This window comes from Anser anser (genome assembly GCF_964211835.1).
Source record: "Anser anser genome assembly, chromosome: Z".
Lineage (NCBI taxonomy): Eukaryota > Metazoa > Chordata > Aves > Anseriformes > Anatidae > Anser > Anser anser.
Genome location: NC_139723.1, coordinates 62943959 through 62969126, shown reverse-complemented (window position 1 = coordinate 62969126; position 25168 = coordinate 62943959). Strand labels below are relative to the sequence as shown.

Genomic DNA, 25168 nt, shown 5'->3' with positions numbered 1-25168 from the left:
GATTGTCACAGACACTTGTGTTTAGGAGTGGAATATACAGAATATACATTTCTTAAAGAGACGTTATTTTATTGATACTTTATAATTTCGTTATTAATTGGTATAATATACTAGTGAAGAGCTGGAGAATGAGAAATTGTGCTCTTTTCTTTCAATCTCAATTATTACTCACTGGCTGAAAAATCTGTCAGTTTGCCCTGTTACATAAAATAGCTTGTGCTTTCTTTTTTTTAAATTTTGTTCTATTGTATCTGCTTTAAGATAGATGGACCAGAACTATGGCAGCATTTACGATGTAGGAACATGCTGGAATTCATCTACCGTATTGTTTGATTACTGTTTTGTTTTCTGTTTCTTTCCCAACATTAAGTTTGCTTTTTTGTTCACTACGTAGCATTGACCTTCTATTTTCAATGAGTTATCTGTTCTAACAACAAATTCTGTTACGGTTTTCAGTAAGCAGCTCATAGCCTATCATTTTCTGTAAAGTTTTCATCCCCCTTTATCAACATTGCTGTGCATTCATGTGTTGAATTTATTTTCTCAACCAGCCACCTAATATTTGAAGTTTTCAATGCAGCTTCTCTTAGTCAGACTTCACCTTCATTTTTGTGAAAGCTGTAGCATCAGCAGAAAATTGTGTCACCTGTCTTCTTACCACTTCCACAGTTCATATGTAAATATATTGAAATGTAAAAGATCAACAAAGTTAATTCTGAGATCCTATTGATAGCTTTCCTGTACTGTAAAAACAGTCACTTTCTTTGTGCCTATTCCTGTCTTTCAACCGTTTATCCACTTGCTTCATGTGCAATACTGGCTATAAAGGCTAAGAGCCTCTGGAGGTCTTATCAAATTGGTCCCGAAATACCAGTGGATTGTATCTATTAAGTGTTCTTGTCTGTGTGCATCCAACTCAAAGAGTACCAACAAATTTGTGAGGTATGAATTCCTTTTACAGAGGCATAATTATCTTTTTCTTCCGTTTACCTCATTTAAATGGTACTGGAATTTCTTCTTCAAAGTTAAAATGGACTGGGAGCATAGCATCTTAATGGCATATGCCTGATGATGCATATCATCCTCTTGCTCAGCAGGAGTAAGGAAGAGGCCTTTCAGGGTCTGATGTTGTTGATTTTGATTGAGATCTGAACATTCATACAGATGTAACTGTTCGTTTCCTGAGCTACATGTCTTTTACTGCAGTTCATCTGAATGTAATGGACATTGCATTTATCTCTCCCCATCTGCAATTGTGCTTTCCATTATTTCTTCTTATGGTGTCACATGGTTCTTATATCCAAAGCCTGTGGTATCACATAGGAAACAATACTGCTGGAAGTATTTCAGGTCCATTTGATATGCAGTGCAACACTGTAAAACAATAGCTCATAGAAAATGCATCACTGAACCCTAGAGTCCTGTTTTGAAAACCTTGCATGTGCTTGCAAGGAGAATTTTCCTCCTGAGTGCAATGCTGCTATCAGTTTATTCTGAAATCTGGTATACACTATTGAATTCCAAGTAGTATATTTAATAGTATTATAATTTATTTATATGCAATAAAATTATTGTGTATATGTGGTACTGTTTATGGAATTTCATTTTAGCTTTTAATATTTTTTTTCTTTCAGCTTGAAATCTTGACAAATTTAGCAAATGAAGCCAACATATCAACTCTGCTACGAGAATTCCAGGTTTGTGCAAAAATGTATTCTTTTGAAATGCTTTCTGTTGTCCAATTGCCATTATTGGATGTTTCATCTAGAGTCTTAGTCTTAATATTTTCAAGTTAACATCTTTTCCAGAATAAAGTGTTCTTGGAATTGAAGTGAAACTGTCTCGTATCATAATGGATAATGGTGCTTTTTCTATGTGAAAAGTTTCAGTGTTTTGTTTCTTATTCTTTCTAACTTCAAAAAAAAAAAAAAAACCAACAAACCAACCAAAAAAAAAAACAGTTGAGAAGAACTCAGCCATTCCAAATTCCTTAAAACATGTTCTACCAACTTGACTGACACTTTAGAAAATAGTGTCTTAATTTTATTAATTTTTGGTCATTAGCAGATATTGCCAAACCTCATTTCTGTAAGTCATTTGATAAAACAGTATTAGCTCCAATATATGTATATGTATCAGCAAAACGTTTTGCATATATTGTGAAAAAATTTGTTCCTCTTTGCATATGACATCTAGTTTCATTGCTTCAGTTCTCTGGCTGGATTTCTCTGAAATATACTAGTTCTCAGGCAGGTAGGTTATTCATAGTTTCACAGATGCTTCTGGTTAAATGAACTGAAACTTCCTTGAAGAGAAAGCTCATCAACTCTTCCAACCTTGCACGCAAACTACTTGCTGTTTTTGGGTAATTGCCCCCTGCCCTTGGCTTCCTTGAAATCAGAGGATCCCATGGCTGTGGGTGACCAAAGCCAGCAACAAAATGTCTTCTGGAAGTGACAAAGAGATGGAAAGGTATAACTTTTAACATGTGGTATAGCTGTCTAGATTGAATGTATTATACAATATGTTTGTCGTAAGAGTACAGCATGGTAAGTTTCCTTTTGACAAGACTTATGTATTGACTAATGAAAACCCTGTTTCCATAGACTTACGTGAAGAGCCAAGATAAACAGTTTGCTGCAGCTACTATTCAGGCTATAGGCAGATGTGCAACTAACATCACGGAAGTGACTGACACATGCCTTAATGGCCTTGTATGTTTGCTGTCCAACAGAGATGGTAAGCTAAATGTTCTGTCTGTTTTCTGAGTGGCTGATGGCTTGAAACCTTTTCTTAACAGGAACTGCAAAGAGCAGATCACACCATAAAGTGTGCGGAAGCTTGGCTTGTGTAAGAATTTCAGTGACATAGCTGGATAAAAATAGTGACTTTGGTGCTTGTTTGAATCATGTCAAAATGCTCTCATAATCACTAGGTACTTGTTTTCTCTTTTGTGCTCTCATAGTCACTGGGTATTTGTTCTCTCTTTTGTTAGTAAGATTAAATCCTTGTTGCCTGCAATGATGAGTTTACCCGTTTTTTCTCAAAATGTCGTTAATTGTTGAAGTGTACTGTTGTGAGTATCATAGATGATAGTAGAAGTTTTGCTGTTATGTGTTCAGTTGCATCAAAATGGTTATCCTGTAGAGGGTGCTGAAAGCTTGGAATGGCTTTTTAGTACATCAGTGCCTTACTGGAAAAACATATTAAATAGTTTTAGTATAAACAGTCCCAAATTTGTCTTGTTCTTATAATTTAGTCTTCTGCTATTTTTATATAGTGATATGTAGTTGCAAGAAATAGAACAAGAATTAGATAAAATCAAATAGGATATAGTAGCACTGTAAATCAATACCTGATAATATTGTATATTCTGACTAGTTACCGAGGAATATTATGCAGAAGGAAGTCAATAAGATAATCAGAAAATGATTGTAAAATGTGAAGTCAACATGGATGTTGTTAAATATCAGAAATAGAGTTGAGACAGAAATAGTCAAAAATAATAATATCAGGAAAAGGAGGAGAAGCATGTTTTTTTTCATTGGCGAGGGGGGATAGAGTAATCAGAATTGTACAGATAACACAGATGAGATCTACTCTAAGCTTTGAAAAGCAGCATTGATTGCTCTTCATATCTATTGGATATATTTTTTTCTGATAATCCTAAGAAGGCCTTTATTACGGACATTGCTTTGGTAGGGTGTAGTACTACCAGTGTGACCCACTGATGCGTTCAGAACTTTCTCTTGTTTGATTTATACTCTGCAAGTCCTTCTTCTCTCCTGCTTAACCTCATAACAGAAGTTTCTGAGAGGCCTCAGTGTGTAGCTTGCTAGTTTTAATCTGTGTAACTTTAATTTCATGTTGCTCCGGACCTTTTGTCCCTCTGTGCATTTCTAGTTATCCACTGTGTTAAAAATGTATTCCAGTGTTGTGTTATAAGGCAGTTTCTGCAATGGGACTTGGGTAAGTTTTTTTGTACTACAGTTAATGAATGTGACCGTATTAGAAATACTACTACCTTCAAAGTTTACTCTTGATTCCTTTTAATTCTATTAGCAATGTTCTTCTAGGTTGGTAGGCTCCTTTCAGCATGTACAAATCCACATTTTCTTCTATGTATGATAATTAAACTTCAGAATATTGAACTTATTATCTAATAATCTTCCTTTTCGTTTTCTTGCATGGGTTTTCTTTCTGCTAATAAGGAACCCAGATAAGAAAAAACAGCTTTTTTTAATTATAACTTCTCAAGTTAAGATTTTCTTCAAAATAATTCCATATATGTTTATACACACACACACACAAAATACATATTTATTCGTATAAATGTGTGCATGTATATAAAGGTACGTCTCAACAAGATTAGTTGTCTTGACTGGCTCTAAGTAATTGTCTAGCAAGTACTTCTGAAGGTCCTGAAAGACTTTTTATTACTTTATTTTATAAATCTAACCATGATCTTCTTGTGCTTACTATTTTGAAAGACCGCAAGGGACATATTTAAGAACTTTTAAACCTGGCAACTGGCAAGTTCCTTTACCATATGCGCAGTGTCTTTTTCTAAAAAGTGAGTTGAATGGCTTAACTTACATGGTACCTTTCCTTAGGAAGCAGGAAATTTCTGGTAGTCACAGCTTGTTGAACATGAAGAGCCTTGAGCATGGGAGGGAGGAAAAAAACAATTTGTTACATGTAGGAGAACTAGAATTCAGTTGTCATGGTTGATCCTGCTTTGTCCCAACTTTCATTCTTAAAGCGTACAAGCAAGCTGCTTCCCTTGCCATTACCTACATGGCTGTTCCAAAACTGGAAGCAGTTCAGCTCCCTCTGCATAGCGTGAAGCCCAATTTGGTAAGTCTAGTAGGTTCTGGGATCCCAGAAAGCAGAATCAGCTCTCTCTGCTCTGCACTGTTTTATCATTGTGGGGAATTCACTTTAGCATAGAAGAAAGGTAGACAGACAAATTAATTCTACCAAATCAAAACAGAATCATAAAGAATGAGCTTATGGCAAAACTGCCTTCCCATTCTGTTGGTCTTGTTCTGGAAAGGTCTCTACTGAAAAGCCAGGGTTTATCTAGCATGGGAGCTGAGCCAAGAATCATTCTGGATCTTGGGTGCTGAGAGGCAGAGTATAATTAAAGCTGCCTCTTCAGCAGCCAGTTAAGCCCAGCTGGGATAACTCTTCATGGAACTCTCTAGGCATTTCATCATAGAACTCTCTAGTTTCTGCATGGACTTCTGTTATTGAAATGTGGTTTTTGTTTTGTTTTGTTTTGTTTTACCATAGCCCCCAGCTTCCCTGAACAGGGGAAAGTTAGCTTTTAAAAATGCACTCATAAACACACAAAACTTCAAGAGCAGTTTTCCTCTTATAGAATCATTAGAATGGTTTGGGTTGGAAGGGATCTTAAAGATCATCTATTTCCAGCCCTCCTGCCGTGAGCAGGGACACCTTCCACTAGATGAAGTTGCCCAAAGCCCCATCCAGTCTGGCCTTGAACACTTGCAGGGGTTGGGGCATTCACAGCTTCTCTGGGCAACCTGTGCCTCAGCACCCTCTGAATAAAGAATTTCTTCCTTATATCTAATCTAACTCTCTTCACTCTTTTAATGTAAAGCCATTACTCCTTGTCCTATCACTACACTCCCTGACAAAGAGCCCCTTTCCAGCTTTATTGTGTGCCCTTTTAGGTACTGGAAGACCACTTTAAAGTCTCTTCAAGGACAGTATCAAGTGCTTTGCACAAGTCCAGGTAGATGATTTCAGTTGCTCTTTCCCTATCCACCAGCGCTGTAACCCTGTTGTAGAAGGCCACCAGATTTGTCAGGCATGGTTTGCCTGTAGTGAAGTTGGCTGTCACCAATCACCTCCTTATTTTCAATGTTTCTTAGCATAGTTTCCGGGAGGATCTGCACTTTCCCAGCCTTGTTTTTGGAAGCCATGTTGAGGTCTTAGAACTATTTTCATTCCTCATCTGCTGAAGGAAGCATAAACAGAAAAGTTATTTTGGCTCTTCGGTGTGACATTTGGCATTTCGCTAATACATTTCCATTAGCAATTGCCTTGAAAATTTGAGCTGGCTGCTGGCTTCACTAAGATGACAAAAGTCATTTTAGATGAAAGAGACAGACGGGATTGTAAGAAGTCCGTTTTGTCTGTCTGAAGTGAATATACTAGAGAACCTGCAGGTTTTTCTCAGGTGGCTTTCCTTTCTTGTTGAAATTTGAAATCTATGGGTAATAAACAATGTAAAAACAATTGTTGGAAGCACAGTGAAAATGACTTTATTTTTCCCTAGTAATTTATACAAATTTGAACAGGCAAGTCCTAAATTCACTGGAACTGTTAATACCTCAGGTAACTACTACCTACCTACTAGAATTACTGTTAGAATGAAGTAAAAGAAAACCAGCTCTATGTTTTGTGTAGTTAATGTGTATTACTGTGATTTCAGAATTGAGTTGACTTTATTATAAGTGTGGAAAAATAAACCAGGTGAAAACACAGATTTCAGGCAATTCTGAAAAGGTTTAATTTAAGGTTTGTCTTGGTACCTAGCTCTTAATAATTACCTTTTAACATTAGTTTGAATCATCTGCATAATCTTCTAAACAACACAAATTAGTTACTTGTAGGGCTTGGTATGAAATTTGATCAATATATTCTTCTAAAAAATAGCAGAAGTAATTTTGCAGCTTTTAGAAATAGTGCTTATTAAATTACAGAATGTGGATAAATTGGCCTTCAGTTCTGTGTTTTAGTTTCCACATGTATCTGTTAAGTATTGGAAAAAAATTAGAACATCAGTTGTATAAAATGTAGTATTTCAGATTGCAGCTTTTGAGTGTTCACTGGTAATATGCATCTTGCTAGGCTGTTTTTCCGAGTTTCTGTTGTAATGTGGCCAACTTTTCAATTATGAAAAGGACTCTAATTCATTCCCCACAAGTTATTGTCCACTACATTGTTAGCTTTAGAAACACATCATTATTTGGTGAAATGGAATGTTGTGTAACTGAATACATTTTAAGGTTTTGGGAATTTGTCATGCTTCAGGGTCTGTGGTGTGTGACTGAATATATGTTAAGTTTCAGAGAAGTGCTCATGCTCCAGGGTCTTCAGAGATTATTCTAGTCAGAGTAGCCATTACCATATTGCCTAGAAATTGTTTGAATTGTTTGAAAACTAACAATGAACATACTAAGATTTTTACTATGACTTGTGACTTAGTATACTAAGACTTATGAAAAGTTGCTAATACCCCCTGTAGTTTCCTTTTATTGGTTAAGGTTTTCCCGACCAGCTTTTCTGATGTATTTATTTTTTATTTTAAAAATTTGACTTGCATTCTATGACCTTTAGATATAAAATAATTTACACTTGTTTCACAACTTTTGTATTCATTTATCCTTGTCTTATATGTACTTCTTCTTAGATAATTGTAGCAGATTTACATTTTAAAATTTTCATAATAGCCATTCACAATGCTAATAATTTTCTCTCTTTCTTATTTTTTCTGATTTTACTTATAGGATATAAAAGCTAGTATCTTTGTGTCTTTGACTAGATGCATATGTTTTATACTCATTTTTGGGATTCTTCATGTGCACAAAGCAAGCCTTGGAAAGCCTCTCTTTTCTAAATTAAATCAGCCTTTATTCTAGTATAAACACATTAATTATAAATACATACTTTTGTTTTTACTTTCTTTTTTGGTATCTAGACTCATGGAACCATTTTACAGTTCTGATACAGTTCTCTAAATTTGCTTCCACAGACTGCAGTAAAGTATTTCCCAAGTCGACACTTCATAATCTGCACTTAAGTTCATCATGATTAGTTCAATGTTGTCAACAATATTTTTAATAATGACTTCATGTCCACCTTAGTCTTTTGGGTTCATTTTTATTTTGCTTAACCATTCCCTCTGTTAAGTAGTATCACAAAACACTCAAGGATGGAGGTTGTTTTACTAATTTCTCTCACTCTAAAAATTCCAGGTTGACATTTTAAAATTTTAAGAATTTTCTTATTTTAATATCTGCAGTAAGAAAGTGGACAAAATACAATTCCGGTTGAATTGGTCTTTAAGATTATGGAAAACCTTGAGATATATAAGTAGATGTGTTATGGTTTCCTCTTTGCAGTGTTAACCTTGCTTCAAAAAATTAGTTAGAAAAATGACTGAGATGTCATGTCAAATAAAGGATGACACAAAAGCTGCAAGCTAAAATTTAAGTTTCTCAGAGGCTTATGGCATAATGATACATATTCAGAGCTTTTGAATAGCCATACTCTAAAAATAAGTTTGCTTTCTAAAAAAAAAAAAAAATCTCTTCCCCATACTGTACTTTTGAAACTTCATCTTTCTTGATTGTGGGATGAATGGTCCATGTGTCAGTTTAACTCCTCAAAGGTAGGAATATTTCTGAGATGTTTAAGGAATGGTAGTTGTATTTCTTCTTTGTTTTAAACATTGATACTGAAGTAAAAATAGCTACTTCCTTTTTGTAGTATAAATGAAAATTAGAATTGCGTTGAACTCTTGCAGTAGTCTTTTGTTTTGGTTTCAGCTTTGGCTATGTTTGACTTTACTTCATCTTTCCTTACAGGATGAGTTTACTCTTGCATAGAGGCTTACCTCTGCACCAGTGGTTTTTTTTCAGCTTCAAAAATTGCACATTTCATACAAGTTGATCAGGCTGTGAATGTTACTTGCTACAGTAGTTAAGCAGTCCAATGCATGACTTTGACATAAATCTTACAACAGCTTGCCTATTTAGAAGCTTAATTTGAATGTACTAGAGATTAGGTTACAGATCTGAGAGACTGTTTGGAAGGTGGAAAAGTGCAACAGAAATGTTTAGCTGTTTCTCTTGTTTAAGAATGAGCTGTCACTTTTAACATTGTATATTTCTTTGAACTGTTTGTATTTTTAATGCATATACCAAATTACTTATGAATATACATAATTTCAATGAAAAACAGATATTTTTCATGCTGTTCCTCAGTTTGAAAAGGAGAAATACAAGCAGCTTTACTAAAAGGCAATTTCAAAAAAAGGCTGTGGTAGGATGATATTTTTACATTTAGAACATTGCTTTGTCCTTTTTGCTGCTTATAACTTGCTTCTAGAAGCTGAACTTTGTATTACTTAGTGGAGTGGTTTACATCTTTGTTACCAAGCAAATAGAATTCACTTCTGCAAAACACATTTTGAAAGCTGATAACATCTTTTGCAATTAATTATTTATGACTTTTTTCTTCTGCATAAATGCTTTTAAAAGTAATAATTTGCTTTGTCTTAAACAGAAACTGTGGTTGCTGAAAGTGTTGTTGTCATTAAGAAACTGCTACAAACCCAGCCAGCACACCATGGTGAAATTATTAAACATATGGCCAAACTCTTGGATAACATTACAGTGAGTATTTTTGCACATTGCCTTGTTGACTAATATTTTCCTTGTTGACTCATAAAAATCACACCATCTCCTTTGAATTTGAACCAAGGAAAGAAAGAAATGTATTAGAGAAGTAGAACAAATTTTAAAATTTTTTACTTTTCATAAAATACAATTTTTTCTCATTTTAAGGAAGAGGAAATAGAAGTTATCAGATGGATCCACTTATGCCTGAAATTTGGGAGGCTATTTTTTAAGAAATACCTGAAATATTTAGTATAGCTAGTACCGTTATGACAAAATGAAATGTATTTAGACTTCCAAGTGGGTAAGCTGAAATGAAAATAAGGGCAAGGGAGAACTGAACTTGAGGATTCTCAAATTATTCTCTTAATGATATGGGGTGGAGTTTAAAAAACACTGTATTCTAAATCTTTTTCGGTACCTCTGGTCGTGGTTTAAATTGGTAGGCAGCTAAGCACCACACAACTGTTTACAGACATTCTTGCCCTCATGCATCCCCTACCCCAGTGGAATGGGGGAAGAGAATTGAAAAAAAAAAAAAAAGTGCAAGAACCAAAGAGGTGGTTATCCTAGACAGGAGCACAGACTGGGAAGAGAACTCACTGAGAGCAGCCCTGCGGAGAGAGACTTGTGGGTCCTGGTGGATGAAAGGCTCAACATGAGCCAGCTATGTGCACTTGCAGCCCCAAAAGGCCAACTGTGTGCTGGGCTGCATCAACAGAGGAGTGGCCAGCAAGTTGAGGGAGATGATTATCCCCCTTTGCTCTGCCCTTGTGAGTCTCCATCTGGAGCGTTGCATCCAGTTTTGGAAACCCCTGCATAAGAACGATGTAGACCTGTTAGAGCAAGTCCAGAGGAGGGCTACAAAGATGATCAGAGGGCTGGAGCACCTCTCCTATGATGAAAGGCTGAGAGAGCTGGGGATGTTCAGCCTAGAGAAGAAGAGGCTCCAGAGACCTCATTGCAGCCTTTCAACACTTAAAGGAGTCTTATAAAAAGGATGGAGAAGGATAGCTTGGAAGAGAAGGATGGCTCGGGTAGATAATGATAGGACAAGGAGGAATGGTCTTAGGCTAATAGAGGATAGATTTAGACAAGACATTAGGAGGAAATTCTTCACTGTAAGGGTAGTGAGACACTGGCACAGGTTGCCCAGAGAAGTTGTGGATGCCCCATCCCTGGAGGTGTTCAGGGCCAGCCTGGATGGGGCCTTGGCCAACCTGATCTGCGGGGTGGCATCCCTGCTTATGGCAGTGGGATTGGATTTAGGTGATCTTTAAGGTCCCTTCCAACCCAAGCCATTCTATGATGCTAAGCGATGCGGACTACACTTGCTCACCACCAGCCAACTAATGTCCAGCTAGTCTTTGAGCAATGGCAGCCCCCTGGCCAACTCACCCTAGTTTTATGGCAACATAACATTATACGGTATGGGATTTCTCTTTGGCCAGTTTGGGTCAGCTGTGCTTGTTGTGTCCTGTCCTAGCTTCTTGTGCACCCCCAGCCTCCTCTCTGGCAGTGCAGCATGGGAAGCAGTAGAGTCCTTGACTCAGGAACAACTAAAACATTGTTTTTTGTGTGTTATCAGCACTTTTTTCATCACAAATACAAAGCACAGCACCATAACAGCTACTAGGAAGAAACCTATCTCTATCCCAGCTGAAACCAGGACGATATCAATTATTCTATACCACTTACATCTTGATCGGGTCCCACACTTTCCAATACATTTTCATTGATTACCATCAATCTCCTGTCCTTTCATATATACACACAGGTATCATTCCATTTGTCAGTGGGCTATCCTTCTAAAATGTCCACTGAGTTCATTTAGTCCATGACTTTGTGTTCCATCTGTCACAATAGTCCTTCAGGGCAGGAGAGATGGTATGTGTTATTGGATTGATGCATGCTGAAGCCAGCTCTGGTTCCATCACCACTGTGGTTGGCAGTTCCATCACTGCTGTACTTGCCCAGCTCCATTGAGATTCAATCTCCATCAGTTTGGGTGGTTCTTACTGTAATACTGTTGATATGACATATAGCAACCATAGTAGCAATGACCCCCTGTAGCCCCCCAGGTGAGTGCAGCAGGAGGGCAGGAGGTGCTCCAGACACGCAGCAGCAGTTCCCCTGCGGCCTGTGGAGAGGCCCCTGGTGGAGCAGGCTGTCCCCCTGCAGCCCATGGGTCCCACACGGAGCAGATCTCCACGCTGCAGCCCCCCCGTGGAGGAGCCCCCGGTGGAGCAGGTGGATGTGGCCTGGAGGAGGCTGCGGCCCATGGAGAGCCCCCGCAGGAGCAGGCCCCGGGCCGGAGCTGCAGCCCGTGGAGAGGAGCCCACGCAGGAGCAGGGGCTCTGGGGGGAGCTGCCACCCACATGTGGGGGACCCGTGCTGGAGCAGTTTGCTCCTGGGGGATGGACCCCGTGGTACGGAGCCGTGTGGGAGCAGTTCTTGAAGAGCTGCTGCCTGTGGGCAGCCCCCACAGGCTCATTTTGGGAAGGATGGCATCCCGTGGGAGGGACCCCATGTGGAGCAGGGGCAGAGAGTGACCGTGAAGGCGTAGTGGAGATAAAGTGTCAGGGACTGACTGCAGCCCCGATTCCCCATTCCTCTGTGCCTCTTGAGGGGAGAAGGTAGAAGGAGGTGGATGGGGGGAAGGTGGTTATAGTTTTCTTTGAGCTTCCCAGTGTTCTAGCCTGTTAGTATAGATGATAAATATATTAATCTTCCTATGCTGAGTCTCTTTTGCCCATGACTTTAATTGTTGAGTGATCTCCCTGTCCTTATCTCAACCCCTAAGCCCTTTTCATTGTGTTTTCTCCCCCTTTCCCTTTGAGGAGAGGAGTGAGGGAGCACTTGTGGTGGAGTTCAGCTGCTTAGCTGGTAAAGCCACCACAGCATTGTGCCCCAACGGTAACCGAAATTGATCTCTCAATAATTATTTTTCTGTAGATGCTATAAATAAGACAGTTCAGTCTCATAGAATTAATTACATGTTTATTGATCACAGAATCACAGAATTGTAGGGGTTGGAAGGGACCTCAAGAAATCATTGGGTTCAACCCCCCTGCCAAAGCAGGTTCCCTAGAGCAGGGTGCCCAAGTAGGCGTCCAGACGGGCTTTGAATATCTCCAGAGAAGGAAACTCCACAACCTCCCTGGGCAGCCTGTTCTAGTGCTCCGTCACCGTGACTGTGAAGAATTTCTTTCGCATGTTGGTGCAGAACCTTCTGTGTTCCATTTTTTGACCATTGCCCCTTGTCCTCTCCCCAAATGATGATTGAGCAGTAAATAGTTTCTAAATCAGTGAATCTTCTATTTTCCATAGTTATAAATTTGGGAAAGTTTGGAATGATAAAAGAAAAAGGGCATGGTCTTCTCAGTCCATTCTTTCTGAACATGCCATCCAGAACCTAAAGGGTCCCTACAAGAAAACTGGAAAGGGACTTTTTACAAGGGCATGTAGTGATAAGACAATGGATTGTGACTTTAGACCGAAAGAGGTTAGATTTAGATTAGATATAAGGAAAAAAAAACTTTGCTATAAGGGTGGTGAGGCACAGAAACGGGCTGTCCTGAGAATGTGGTACCTCATCCCCAGAAGTGTTCAAGGCCAGGTTGGATGGGGCTTTGGGCAGCCTGGTCCAGTGGAAGGTGTCCCTCCATGCCCAAGGCAGGGTTGAAACCAGATGATCCTTAAGGGTCCCTTCCAACCCAAACCGTTCTATGATTAAACAAATAAATCTTTGGCTACTGAAACGTGTTTCAGAACTGTTAGTCTAACTTCATAGTTTATGTAGAGACAATATAATTGTACTGTAATTGTTCATATCCAGAATTTAAAGAGGCTGAGATACTGCTGCTAATTATATGTCAAATAAGTATTACTTATTTTATAACAATCACCTGTGTTTTCAGAAAATATGAGTAATAATTTGATTAATAATTACAGTCTTGTAAGTTGTGGATAATCTTATCATATGCATTTTCTGTCACTTCTCCAAATGGAGTTGTCATCTTACTAACACATGTTTATTATACGAGAGAAAATAAATATTTCATAAATATCCTATTTAACATTTGTAAATTTTTATCGCTAATATTTTTTTAAATTAATACCTTAGTAAAAGTATTTCATGTTATAAATACAGGGAACTTTTTTGAAAATAACATTTTTTTATGTTGGATAAAGGGAAAAACAAGATATGCAGTACTTGAACCACTGTGACATACTAGCATTCTACAGTAATGAGGCTGTACAGAGTAACAGAAGATGGTGGTATTGGAGAACAGTCTGTGGAAAAGAGTGGTAAAAGAAATAAACCAAAAGTCAAAATCTGAATCTGAACCCTGCCTCTTGTTCAAGAAAGGAGCTGTGACAGAGATGCTGTAGGCTTTCCAGGATGGTTGTTTTAAATCTTGTTTGACAACTTTCACTGTAATTTTTGAATAACAGCTGCCCTAAATTTATCTTCCTCAGATTTTTTAGAAATTTGGATTAAGGAATAAACTTAGAAGAAAATCTTGTTTACAATGAATAGCTTTCCCAATGCTGTATCATTATCCTGAAATAATTTGCACTTTTGAAAATGTTTGAAAATTGCTTCAGACACTTCTGAAAGGGATAAAGATTTTTATTCATGTTTAGAAAGCAATACTTTGATTTTATAACTACTGGGGATGTGAGTTTAAAATTTCATTATCTAATAAAACATTACTGAAATTTCCTAGGTTTGCCCATGTAATTTAAATGATTATCTCACAGTAGGCAAGAATGATTGCAAGTTAGCAACATTAGTTGCCTCAGTTTTTGTCTGCTACAGGGTATAAAGACACACAGAAATTATTCCTGACACAACATAAACGCAAAATACACATACGTACACACACAGGCACATATACTTTTGCTGAGACATGTTTTACACAGATGTTTATTTTCATAGAATCATAGAATATCCCAAAGTAGCCACAAGGATCATTAAGTCCAGCTCCTGGCTCCGTGCAGGACCATCCAAAAATCAGACCATGTGTCTGAGAGCGTTGTCCAAACACCTCTTGATCTCCATCAGGTTTGGTGCTGTGACCACTGCCCTGGGGAGCCTCTCCCAGTGCCCGAGCACCCTCTTGGTGCAGAACCTTTCCCTAGCACCCAGCCTGACCCTCCCCTGTCCCAGCTCCATGCCGTTCCCTCGGGTCCTGTCGCTGTCCCCAGAGAGCAGAGCTCAGCGCCTGCCCCCCCGCTCCCCTCGTGAGGGAGCTGCAGGCCGCCATGAGGCCTCCCCTCAGCCTGCTCTGCTCTGGGCTGAGCAAACCAAGGGACCTCAGCTGCTCCTCATACATCTTCCCCTCTAGACCCTTCAACCATCTTTGTAGTCCTCCTTTGGAGGCTCTTGATTAGTTTTATGTCCTTCTATTGCGGCTCCCAAAACTGCATAGAATTCTCAAGGTGAGGCCGTACTGGCACAGGACAACCACATCCCTTGACTGACTGGCTAATAACGTCATTCATGATTCATCTCACGGTCTGGCTGGCCCTTTCGGATGCCAGGGCACACTTTTGAATCATGTTCATCTTGCTGTCAACCAGAACCACCAGATCCTTTTCTGTGGAGCTGCTCTCCAGCCTCTCATTCCCCAGCCTGTATGTATAGCCAGGGTTGCCCCATCCCAGGTGCAGGATCTGGCACTTGCTCTTGCTGAGTTTCATGTGGTTATTGATTGCCCAGCCCTAGCTTTTCAACAGCTCTCTGTTTTTACTGACCTCTTCTGTTAGGAAAGTTTTTCTATTTGGATTTAAATTTAAGAGACCTGCCTTATTCTCTATGCAAAAGCATACCACTGTCTTGAAAGGACTCTTGCATTTAGACAAAGGAGAAGCAACCAAATACTGAGTGAGCTTGAAAGTAGCTGGGGGGTGGGGGAGTGCGAGCAAACAGATTGTTTGGTGCTTCTTAGAATGGAGTTTAATTTAATAGTATGTAAAACAGCAGAAAGAATGAACAGAACTATATACAGTTAAAAAAAAAAACATGTAAAGTAAAAATGAACATTTTGATTGTTTTGCTATGTTTTAGTTTAGGTAAATGTTGAACACTTCACCACTAAAATAAAATTGGTGGGAACTGGATAGAATGGCGTTTTTCATTGGTGCCTGAATTTGTTGCCCTAATGTGGTTATAAGCTTCACTTGTGTTGAGCTGAAATTCTAACTGTCAATGATGAGGTGCCTAAAAATCTTCCATAGAAATGTTTCTTTCAGGTTATCTGATCTGAAACTTATTCATACGGAAGATCTTCAGCAGCCATTTAGCAAGTGACAGGATGTATAGTAAGCTAAATATTATATGACCAACTATAATAAATGTTAGGAAGTTCAACTAAAAAATACAGAGCTCTTGTAGATAATTCACTCTTTTTATAATAAAACTTTAGGACTAGGTCTATTTCAGTTTGCCCTTTAACTAATGTTTCTTATATATCTAAAAAGAGTGCCTATTTTTCTTCCTTTGTTTTTGTATGTTCTCATTTATACCTTAAACTTTCACCTCAGGTGTGCCTAAGCAAAGATCTATGAGATCTATTTTGTGTGTGGTATTTTTTGAGTACCCCCCCAGACCTGCACATAGAACAGCTCAGTCTAGCTATATTCCAGGTTATTTCCTCCACACACTCCACAATTCAAAAGCTGTAACTGAAGGTCTGTTTTTTTGTTTTTTTGTTTTTTTTTTTTTTGGTGTGTGTGTGTGTGTGTGTGGTGGTTTTTATTTTTTTTTAAAAGATATTATGAGAATGATTGGATCTCTGTAAATTTCTGTTTTTTTAAAGATCATGAAGAAGTTACCATTTGGCTTTTGATCTGTTAATGTGTTGTCGTGATACTGGCTGAGTCTGAAAGTCCTCTTAACAGAGTAGCCTCATGTTCAGCAGTGGCCAATAATTGCTGCTTTAGGGATAAGAATTAAAATATAAGAGCAAGTTGATTATGATGTTCCTCCTACATACCTTGTCAGCCTCTGACTGGAGGCTTGAGATTGCTATCAGCATCATCATGTTCAGTAATCCAAAAATTGTAGTCTAAATAACCTGTATTCTGTATCTCTTATAAACCTTTCCCTCTTCTCTTTGTCTTTCCTGATACCTGTATGTTTTTTGAAGTGGGGAGACCAGAACTTGCACACACTAGTCAGAATATGAAGAAATTTTAAGCAGTGGCATAATGATTTTGTTGGATCTTTTTGATCTTGCTTTTCCTATGGTTGTCTTCCTTTTGACTTCTGCTGAACATTGAGTTAATATTTGCAAAGAATTGTAGTTTATGATCCCAAGATATTCTTCACTAGAAAGCATTTGGATTCTGTGAGTATATTTAGATTTTTTTTTCTGAAGTTCTGTTGATGATATTTCAAGGCCATCTGCGTCACGTCTGATCATTAAAAAATATTACTAATAAATCACCTGCAACTCTTCAAGTTTTAGTTTAGATTACCTTGAATAATTTTGTGTCGGCAGACTTTGTTACCTTACTAGATAACTCCTCAGTTACTTGCAGATCTGTTGAGCAGCATGTTTTCTCCTACAGGTCCCTGAGGGACATTTAATGGTTTTAACTTTTATTTGTAACTGTTTTTCTGTCTTTTATATTTTTTTAGTATTTTTTAATTCGTGAGAGTACCTTTCCACCTGGTAAAGGATGGAGTTTTTACAAAGATGCTGATGAGGGGCTTTTTCAAAAGCTTTTAAAATATTTCCTCATTATATAATCATATCTACTTTTTTTTAGAAAATATCTTCGTTTTGAAACACCTATAGTCCAGAATTTGTCTAAGTGCAAATACTAGCAGTTTTAATCTGAATTAAGTTTCAAGTGGATTGGCTAGACTAGGTTAATTAAATTGGGTTAACAGCTGAGACTTTCTTTTGTACCTTTTCTTCATGTTGACAGTTTGACGTTATCACATCAAAATCCCCTTTCCATTTCTGATTCCAAATAAACTTTCAAAAATTACAATTTCAAGATGCAGAAAATGAGACCTAATTTGCAATTTGTTTGAATATCAACTTGTTTTGTGACAAATGTAGATAACCAAAACTGGTCATTTTAAGTTGTATTTTAGCCTGGTATTTTGTGTAATAAGGTTAGAGCTGAATAACAATAACTTTTGAATTGTGCTGCTTAGAATGATCTATTAAATATATAAATATATATAAATAGATGTTTTTCTCTAACTGCTGTAACCAGAATCTTAATTTGAAGGGAAAGGGTCTGGCTGGTTTTTTTTGTTTGTTTTGTTTTGTTTTTTTGTCATTATTATTATTTCGAAATACTTATTTATTTTCCTCCAGACAGGTAATGGGTTAAAATGGCTGTAGAAACTGCTTTCTGGTACCAAGGCTTGAGAAGTGCACTTAACCACTTGCTCAGGGCACATAGAATAAAACATAAGGCAAAGTAATTTACAATCCTGTTTGCTTTTGAGGACAATGCAGAGCAGGGCAGAATAATGGAAGTATTATTTCCAGCATTTTTGTCAATTCAAGGTCCCTACTTATGCTATACTGGAAAAGGCAATGAAGGTCTAGAAGTGGCTTCATTTCTTGTTTGCTGTTTTGAACACTTTGGAAACAACGGCTGCAGGATCATGCACTTGACATTACATAGCTGAGGACTGGAAGACTTAAACAGGGAAAAAAGAAGTCTGAAAATATTGTGTGATTTTGACCCCAAATGAATCCAGTGACATGGAAACATTGGGTTCATCAGTTCCTAGTATACTTTTCATTAAAATGGCTTCCACTTAGAGTTTGATTCAGAAAATCACTAATTGATATTGATTCTCATTGCACAAAATTGTGTTTAATATATGCTATATTTATATAGTAAGCTAACCACCTGATTAAAAGGCACACACTCATGAGATATGTTTTCTGGTTTCCGTTGTCACTGTTTTTCAAACTAAGCTTTGTTTGGTTTGCTTGTTTAACATTCTAAAATTATTTTTGCAAGATTTACATTTTACAATCTGGTTTAATAGAGGGAAAAATTATGAGACTATAACAGTGTGCATTTAAAGTGTAGTCCTGGATTTGACTGGGAAAAGTATAATTCTAATGTTTGTCTTTCATAATATGTACTATTTTTGAAATTAGTCTGCTTTAAGAGGTATTTTTGCTTTATGAAAAAACAGTAACAGAAAAAGGGATGTTTCTAACAGGCAGCTGCCCAAAATGGGGTAGTTGGTGTTCTCTTGTTGAATTCTAATTTTTTAACAAGTCTATAATGAAATATTTAAGAAAAATAAATCTAGCATAACTGAAATCTGAAGTTGCCCATATATTCTTATTTAGAAGTATCTATCTGTACAGCAGGCAACTTGAACTGCTCCAATACTGGAAAATTTAATGTACCACTCAATTACTATTCTTTAGCCCAATTTAAAATAATAGATTGGGAGTGAGGTCTTAATGCAGTGTAACCTTTGGAACATTAGAAATAACCTCTTTCCCTTCTGAAATCAGTGTACAGTAATGACATCAGTCTTACCGTATTACAAGTGAACATTTTCTAAGTACATTTGAAGTTTTTATATTTAGCAGTTTTTCAGCAGCTTGTTCCCCTCTCCCATACCAAAGGTCCCAAGACCATTTAAATTTTTTATCAATTCACAAAAAAGTTTTATCTTCATCTCATTCAATATTTATTTATATTTATGTATCTTACATCACTGTGTTATAGCACTCTAAATACAATCTTTTGCCAATTATGTTGTCTCTGCCCTCAAATGTCTTTTCAGAGGGATTTGTTGAGGGATTTGTTGTTGTTAGACTCCTCTGTTACCACTTTCCTTGATATAGTTGATTTTTCTTTCAGTAGAAGCAATCCTTTGTTTATATTTTTGTTATCTGTGTATTTACAGCACTGTGCAATATAAAGTCAGGTACTTTGAGGCTGATATTATTCAAAGAAGTTCCCAAACTTTCTGCAGCAGTACAACATGGTTAACCATTAAAATTTCTTGTGGATATAATCAGTATTTCTTCAATATGGTTTAGTGAGACATTTATTAGGGACTGTGGACCATGGTTTGGAAAACACTCTCCTGAACCTTGGTTGCAGTTTGCAAGGCTGCAAGTTGACTTGCATTTATTGCCTTTTATGACTGTAGCTGAAAAGTAGTACTTCCAAATTCTAAATGCTTAAAGAGTAGGATTCTCAGCAGTTGTTTCCCATTGTAGTTCTGACACATATACATGCAATATAAATTATGGACAAATGCTGAAAAAGTAACTAAAACATAAATATAAGATAGTAAGAACTAGTGTTTTGAGAATCTCAGTGATGAATTTCTCGAGCTTGTCTTCTCCTGTGAATCTCACCTAACACAGAGCTCACACTGATTTGAATGTAAGCTTATTTAAAAAGATACGTATGTGGTGCAGGAAGTAATTGAAGATGTAAGTGCATGTTTTTACTTAGAAAAAAATGCTGAAAAAAATTAGCTGAAATTGCAATTATGGTTGGAAGCTTTCCCCTGATATATTTTTTTCTAAACTACAGTGAGTCATTTTACAGGATAGAACAGTTACGTTTTTTGCAAAATGTGTTGAAGAAGAATTTATGTAGAACTGGCATTGCATCTGCAAACTATGGTGCTCAAAGACATGTTTCTCCCTAAATGAATTTTCTCATCACATGCTTTCTCCCTTCCACTCCAGGAAGGAAAAAAATGTTATCAGGTGGTATATAGCACAAGTGCAATTTTTAATTTGACCACCAGGTAATATAGGATGGCCCACATTTGAAAATCATGTGTGTATATTACTACATGTAACTCCTGACTGCTTATAGCTTAACTTTGCATGAAGTGTGATCTTCAGCTTCCTTCTGTGTTGTTCCATTTTGCTTTCCCTCCATCTGTGACAGTACTGCACTTTTTAAGTCAGCGCCATCTGCACTGGGAGTTCATCCAACAACTGCTCCTTCCAGTTATTTCAGTGAAATGCAGTCAAGTAGCTCCAAAAGAAAAAGACCTATATGAAGTTCCTGGTCAGAATGTTTTCACTTAAGGAGTTAGATCCTATTCCAAAAAGGAGAAAACTGATTTTGAACTCCGGTCTACAGAATTCAATGTGCAGCATGCCTTGCACATTTGCAAAAATAGGAATCTTACTGTCATAAAATTTTAAACAAAAATGGAGGAAAGATAATAGCAGTCTTAAATTCCTATGCTTTTAAAGTTGATGGGCAGGAGCTGAGAAAGCTGTGTTGTTGGAAACTGTGTAGTTGAAAACTATGAATATAGTCACAAAAAGCACTGTTGTGTTTCAGCATGGTGTTCAGCATAATCTCATGGCAAGCATTTCCAACTGAACCTCAAAGACTTGGATTTTCTTCTGGCTACTGCCTTGTACTGTGAACATGAGGATGTCACTTCTGTATTTCTCTGTTTGCATTCCTGCTCTGTTGGTCTTCTCAACTTGTAATGTGTGTTTTTTGGGATGATATGGGAAGATAAACATCTTTCATGACTATGTACACTCAATCTACCATAATGGGTATGTTGAACAGGATTTAATTTGGGTCTGTATTTCTTTCACGGCAATTGTGTTTAAGTAGTATTTTGTTTAACTTCCTACTGACCACTGTGCAAGTAAACACATATTCTTTGTGAATATGTTAACTTAGAGTGTGTTATGTTTTCTCAGGTTCCAGTAGCAAGAGCCAGCATCTTGTGGCTCATTGGGGAGTACTGTGAACGGGTTCCAAAGATTGCACCTGATGTTTTGAGAAAGACAGCCAAGAGCTTCACTAATGAAGATGACCTTGTAAAGTTGCAGATCTTAAATTTGGGAGCAAAACTCTATTTAACAAACTCAAAGCAGGTAAGGCTTAAATACTCAAGAGTATGTATTTAAAGTCACAGTGGTTTTTGTGCAGTCTATATAGACCAGTGGTAACTTGTTTTATATAAATAACTAAAACTAGTCTATGTTATTCTATGAAGAAAAGCTGAACATCAGGTTTTCAGAAGTCTAACAGCCCAAATCTAAACAGGAGTCCTTGAGTATGGGCTGTATTGTAAATAATAATATATTGATGAGATCACTTTTTTTTTTTGCCCCTCTTCTTATTGAGATTTGTAGAATTTAATTTTATTTTTTAGTTCAGGTAAGTAGATAGTATAGTAGTATATAAATTGTATAAGTAATATCAGACTGGAGATTTTTCAGCTGTGATTTGCTGTTTTCTGGATCACACAGCAGAATTTTCAGGGGACTGCTGTCAATTTGAACAAAAAGCTGCTCCTTTTTTGTTCAGGGTATCTAAAAGAAGATGCTAGCAACAGGCCTCAATGTCTTTCCATCAGTGCTCATCTTAAATATAGTAACTGCTTTCCCTTTTCTCTGTATTTCTTGTTATTTCACTATACCTTGTGAAGAGAGTGGGTTTTGATCATCTCTGGTAATAATCTAAAAATGTCAGATAATACAGAAGGATGAACTTAGATCTCCATAGCTGTGAGAGGTGCCAACTGCCTCATTCATCTCAATGACAGTACTGTGAACTTTGTCACTTCCTAGCTATGGAATATAGCATCTTGACACTAATTTTTCACTGTAATTCCAATTATTACTATAAAAGGTTGTAAAATGTTTTCCAAATATATAAGGAATATGTTGTCTGAGATATATATGCTTTTCTTGGACTGCTAGACCTCTTTGTTTTCCAGTAGCTTTAATAGCATAGGATCTCACATCTCTGCAACTGTGGTATCTTCTCTTTCCTTGATAGCTATATCCAGCTGCAGACTTGATCCATCTGAGACTTTATTCTGTAGGGCATGTGGGAGATGAACTGTCCCACCTTCCATTCAGATAAGAACAAATGCTTGTCCTTTGTTCATGCTTAGCATTAGATAGTCTAAAATGGGTGAGTAGCAAAAGGTGACTTCTTTCTGTCAGCGCTCATCTTAATGAAAGTGCTGACTGAGCTAAGGTAAGATTGGTTTGATTATCTTACTTGTCTCCTACTGGCACATTATGTAATATTTACTTATTTTTCTAGATGGCCAAAAGTCCGTAGCCTATAGTGAGATGGTGATTTTGTGATATTCCTTTTCCAGTTTCACATAATCTTGGTTTGAAATACAATAGTGGTGATAAAGCAGAAGAAACTGTCTCCTGAGACTTCTACTAAATGATGAGTATCATGGAAGGGTGTTTTCCTCTTTTAGTTTTAGGCTGTGGAGTAACAAGTTTTCTTCTCAAGTCATCAAGATATTCATATACAGAATTTGAAAAGAGTAGGTTGATGATCTGGCTTGATTCAGAGCTCCTTCCAAATTAGAATACATATTGTTGCCTTTAAGAGCTCACAGCACTCTTTGTATAGCTACATCATTCCCAGGAATAAGAATCTTCTCTACTTGCTCAATATTGAAACATTTCTTTCTGGAGTGACTGCAGTTCCTAAAAAGTCCAGCCACTAATATTCACATAATTTTCAAGTTTCAAGCCAAAAGTTGTACATGTGGTTGCTCAGTTGTCAGTCTGTCCCTTTCTCTCCATCTCCCTGTTTTCTCCTGGTGTATCCTACCCTACACATACTTTTGAATCCTTTATCTGTTTCATCCAAAGTCTCAAAGATACAATGTGTCTTTATTGAAAAGTAGTGTCAGGACAGCAGAGAGAGACTTAAACAAACAAAAAGACTTCTTTCCCCAGATGAGGGTAGGACAGATGAAATTTATCTGTTATATATTGTTTGGAGAAAAGCAAAGAATTCTGGAGTGAATATGACTTTATTTTTTTCACTATCCATAGAATATCATATTTGATTTGCTGTTAATTTACTTCAGCATATATCCAAATAGTTAACGCAACATGTTCTCAAGAATACTTTTAAAATTCAGTGTTTTTCATAAGAATTTCCAGTAATATTCTTTAAATCCCATGATCAACTCTTGAATTTGCAAAGGCTATTTATAATTTAAAAACTTCAAGTTCAGACCTATCTGGATAAATATATAATAAGGACAGGCTTTCTTCTGGTTGTCTATGTTGTTTAGTAAACTTACTTCCTTTTCTCATCACTTAGGGACATGTGAATCCTTGTGAATAAGCTATATCACTGTCTAAGTGGAGGTCATGTGAGAGAAACAGTTATGCAGAAACCATGGCACCTAGCTGTCTGAGCTGTTTGTTGCATGTTACAGGAAGAATACAGATTTTGATGTGTTTCTGTTGTGTAACACAGTAGGAGTCATGCTGGGAAAAGTCCCAGGTAGTTGTAATGTGTAAACAATTTGTTGAATGTAGTTTGGCACAATATCCTTGTCGTATACGTCTAAAGTATCAAGTTATACAAGCTAATGATACCGAAGAGTGAATGAATTGCTGCTTCTCTGACACTGTAGAGACTCAGCATTGGTGGTATTTGTAATAAAATATTCATCAAGCAGAGATCTGCCAAAAACATAATGGCTGGTAATATAGGGCATGCACTAAATTCTTAAATAGAACTCTTGTAGCTGGAAAGTTCTAGAAACATTGCTGAAGGATAACCTGCTGCATACCTTTCACATTGGCCATACCAAAATGTACAAACAATAGCAATAGATGCTAAACTAACAGTGTGGGTAAAAACAAGAGCTATTACACCTAAATAATGAGCATGTCCAGATAACAAGTAATGTTGGCGTATAGTAATAAATGTATTATTCCTCTATATCGGAATGGTTTGTCTTATTATACTGTGAAGCAGACATGGTGTGCGGATTCTGTCATATTTCACCAAATTAACTTGCTTGCTCAAATAATTTTCAACTTTTTACGGATGTTCCTTTGTTGGTAAAACTGATGAGTATTCATTAATTTATTTTCAGTTTTTAATTAAAAATGATTTTTTTCTGTTAGCTACCTCCATGTAGAAAAGCTTCCCTGACTTGTTTGGTTGAATTGCCATAAGACAAGAAAAAAAATTAGTGTTTTCAAGTTATTTTCATGAAAACTATTTATGATATCTGCAAGGAGACTTCTTGCAGATATGAAGCGTTTTTCCATATATATTGTATCTTTATTTGTATTGGACAATATGGAAGAGGTCTTCTAGGGGAGAAGAAGAAGGAAAGGATCATGGAGAAGATGATCCAGTTAAGAAAATGCAGTCTCTCAGGATCAACTCTTTTTCTAGTTCATTAGTACTCATCAAAAAGGTGTCCACCATGATAGCAAGGCCCTCAACTTTTCCTGGCCCTTTAGCAATTCACTGGCAAACACTTTTGTGTTTTTTTTTGTAATCTGTTCTGCTGAGCTTTCTGTTATGACAGGAATGAGGCTTGTTTTGTTTTACAGAGGCGAAGTGATGACAAAGGCTACTAGAAGTAGTCCTCATAAAGTTCAATCCAGGCTACCTGAGACCACTCCCTTCCAATTTCGTATTGATTAAACAACATAAATCATGCTTAAGTGCAGATTACATATATTCTGTCCAATATAGTTGCTTAAAATGTTATACCATGATATAGAAATAGCTGCCAGAAAGCTGTAAAATACATATAGAAACCTTTTCCTTTTTCCAGTGCTAAGTACCTTGGGGGAAAAAAGTGTCTTTTCATAACACTATTCTTGGATTTCAAAAAAAAAAAAAAAAATGTTGCCGTGATTTTTTTTTAAAGTACGCTTTTTTATTTTTTTTTTTATTCTAATGTAATATGACTAATTTCTTCAAATCTT

The 25168-nt window shown here is 37.0% G+C and overlaps 1 protein-coding gene across 6 annotated transcripts in view; it reads left to right on the top strand.

The window, feature by feature from the left end:
* The window catches only part of AP3B1 (adaptor related protein complex 3 subunit beta 1), a 165395-nt gene that overhangs the window by 65594 nt on the left and 74633 nt on the right, over positions 1 to 25168 (top strand). For all 6 annotated transcript variants that reach the window (XR_014577124.1, XM_083819023.1, XM_083819024.1 and 3 more), the window contains exons 12-15: positions 1635 to 1697; positions 2607 to 2739; positions 9322 to 9431; positions 21140 to 21316. Coding sequence is in view for 5 of the 6 variants with exons in the window: in XM_083819023.1 (XP_083675149.1) it covers positions 1635 to 1697; positions 2607 to 2739; positions 9322 to 9431; positions 21140 to 21316 (483 nt within the window). In the remaining variant the exon portion in view is untranslated. The remainder of the gene's footprint in view (positions 1 to 1634; positions 1698 to 2606; positions 2740 to 9321; positions 9432 to 21139; positions 21317 to 25168) is intronic.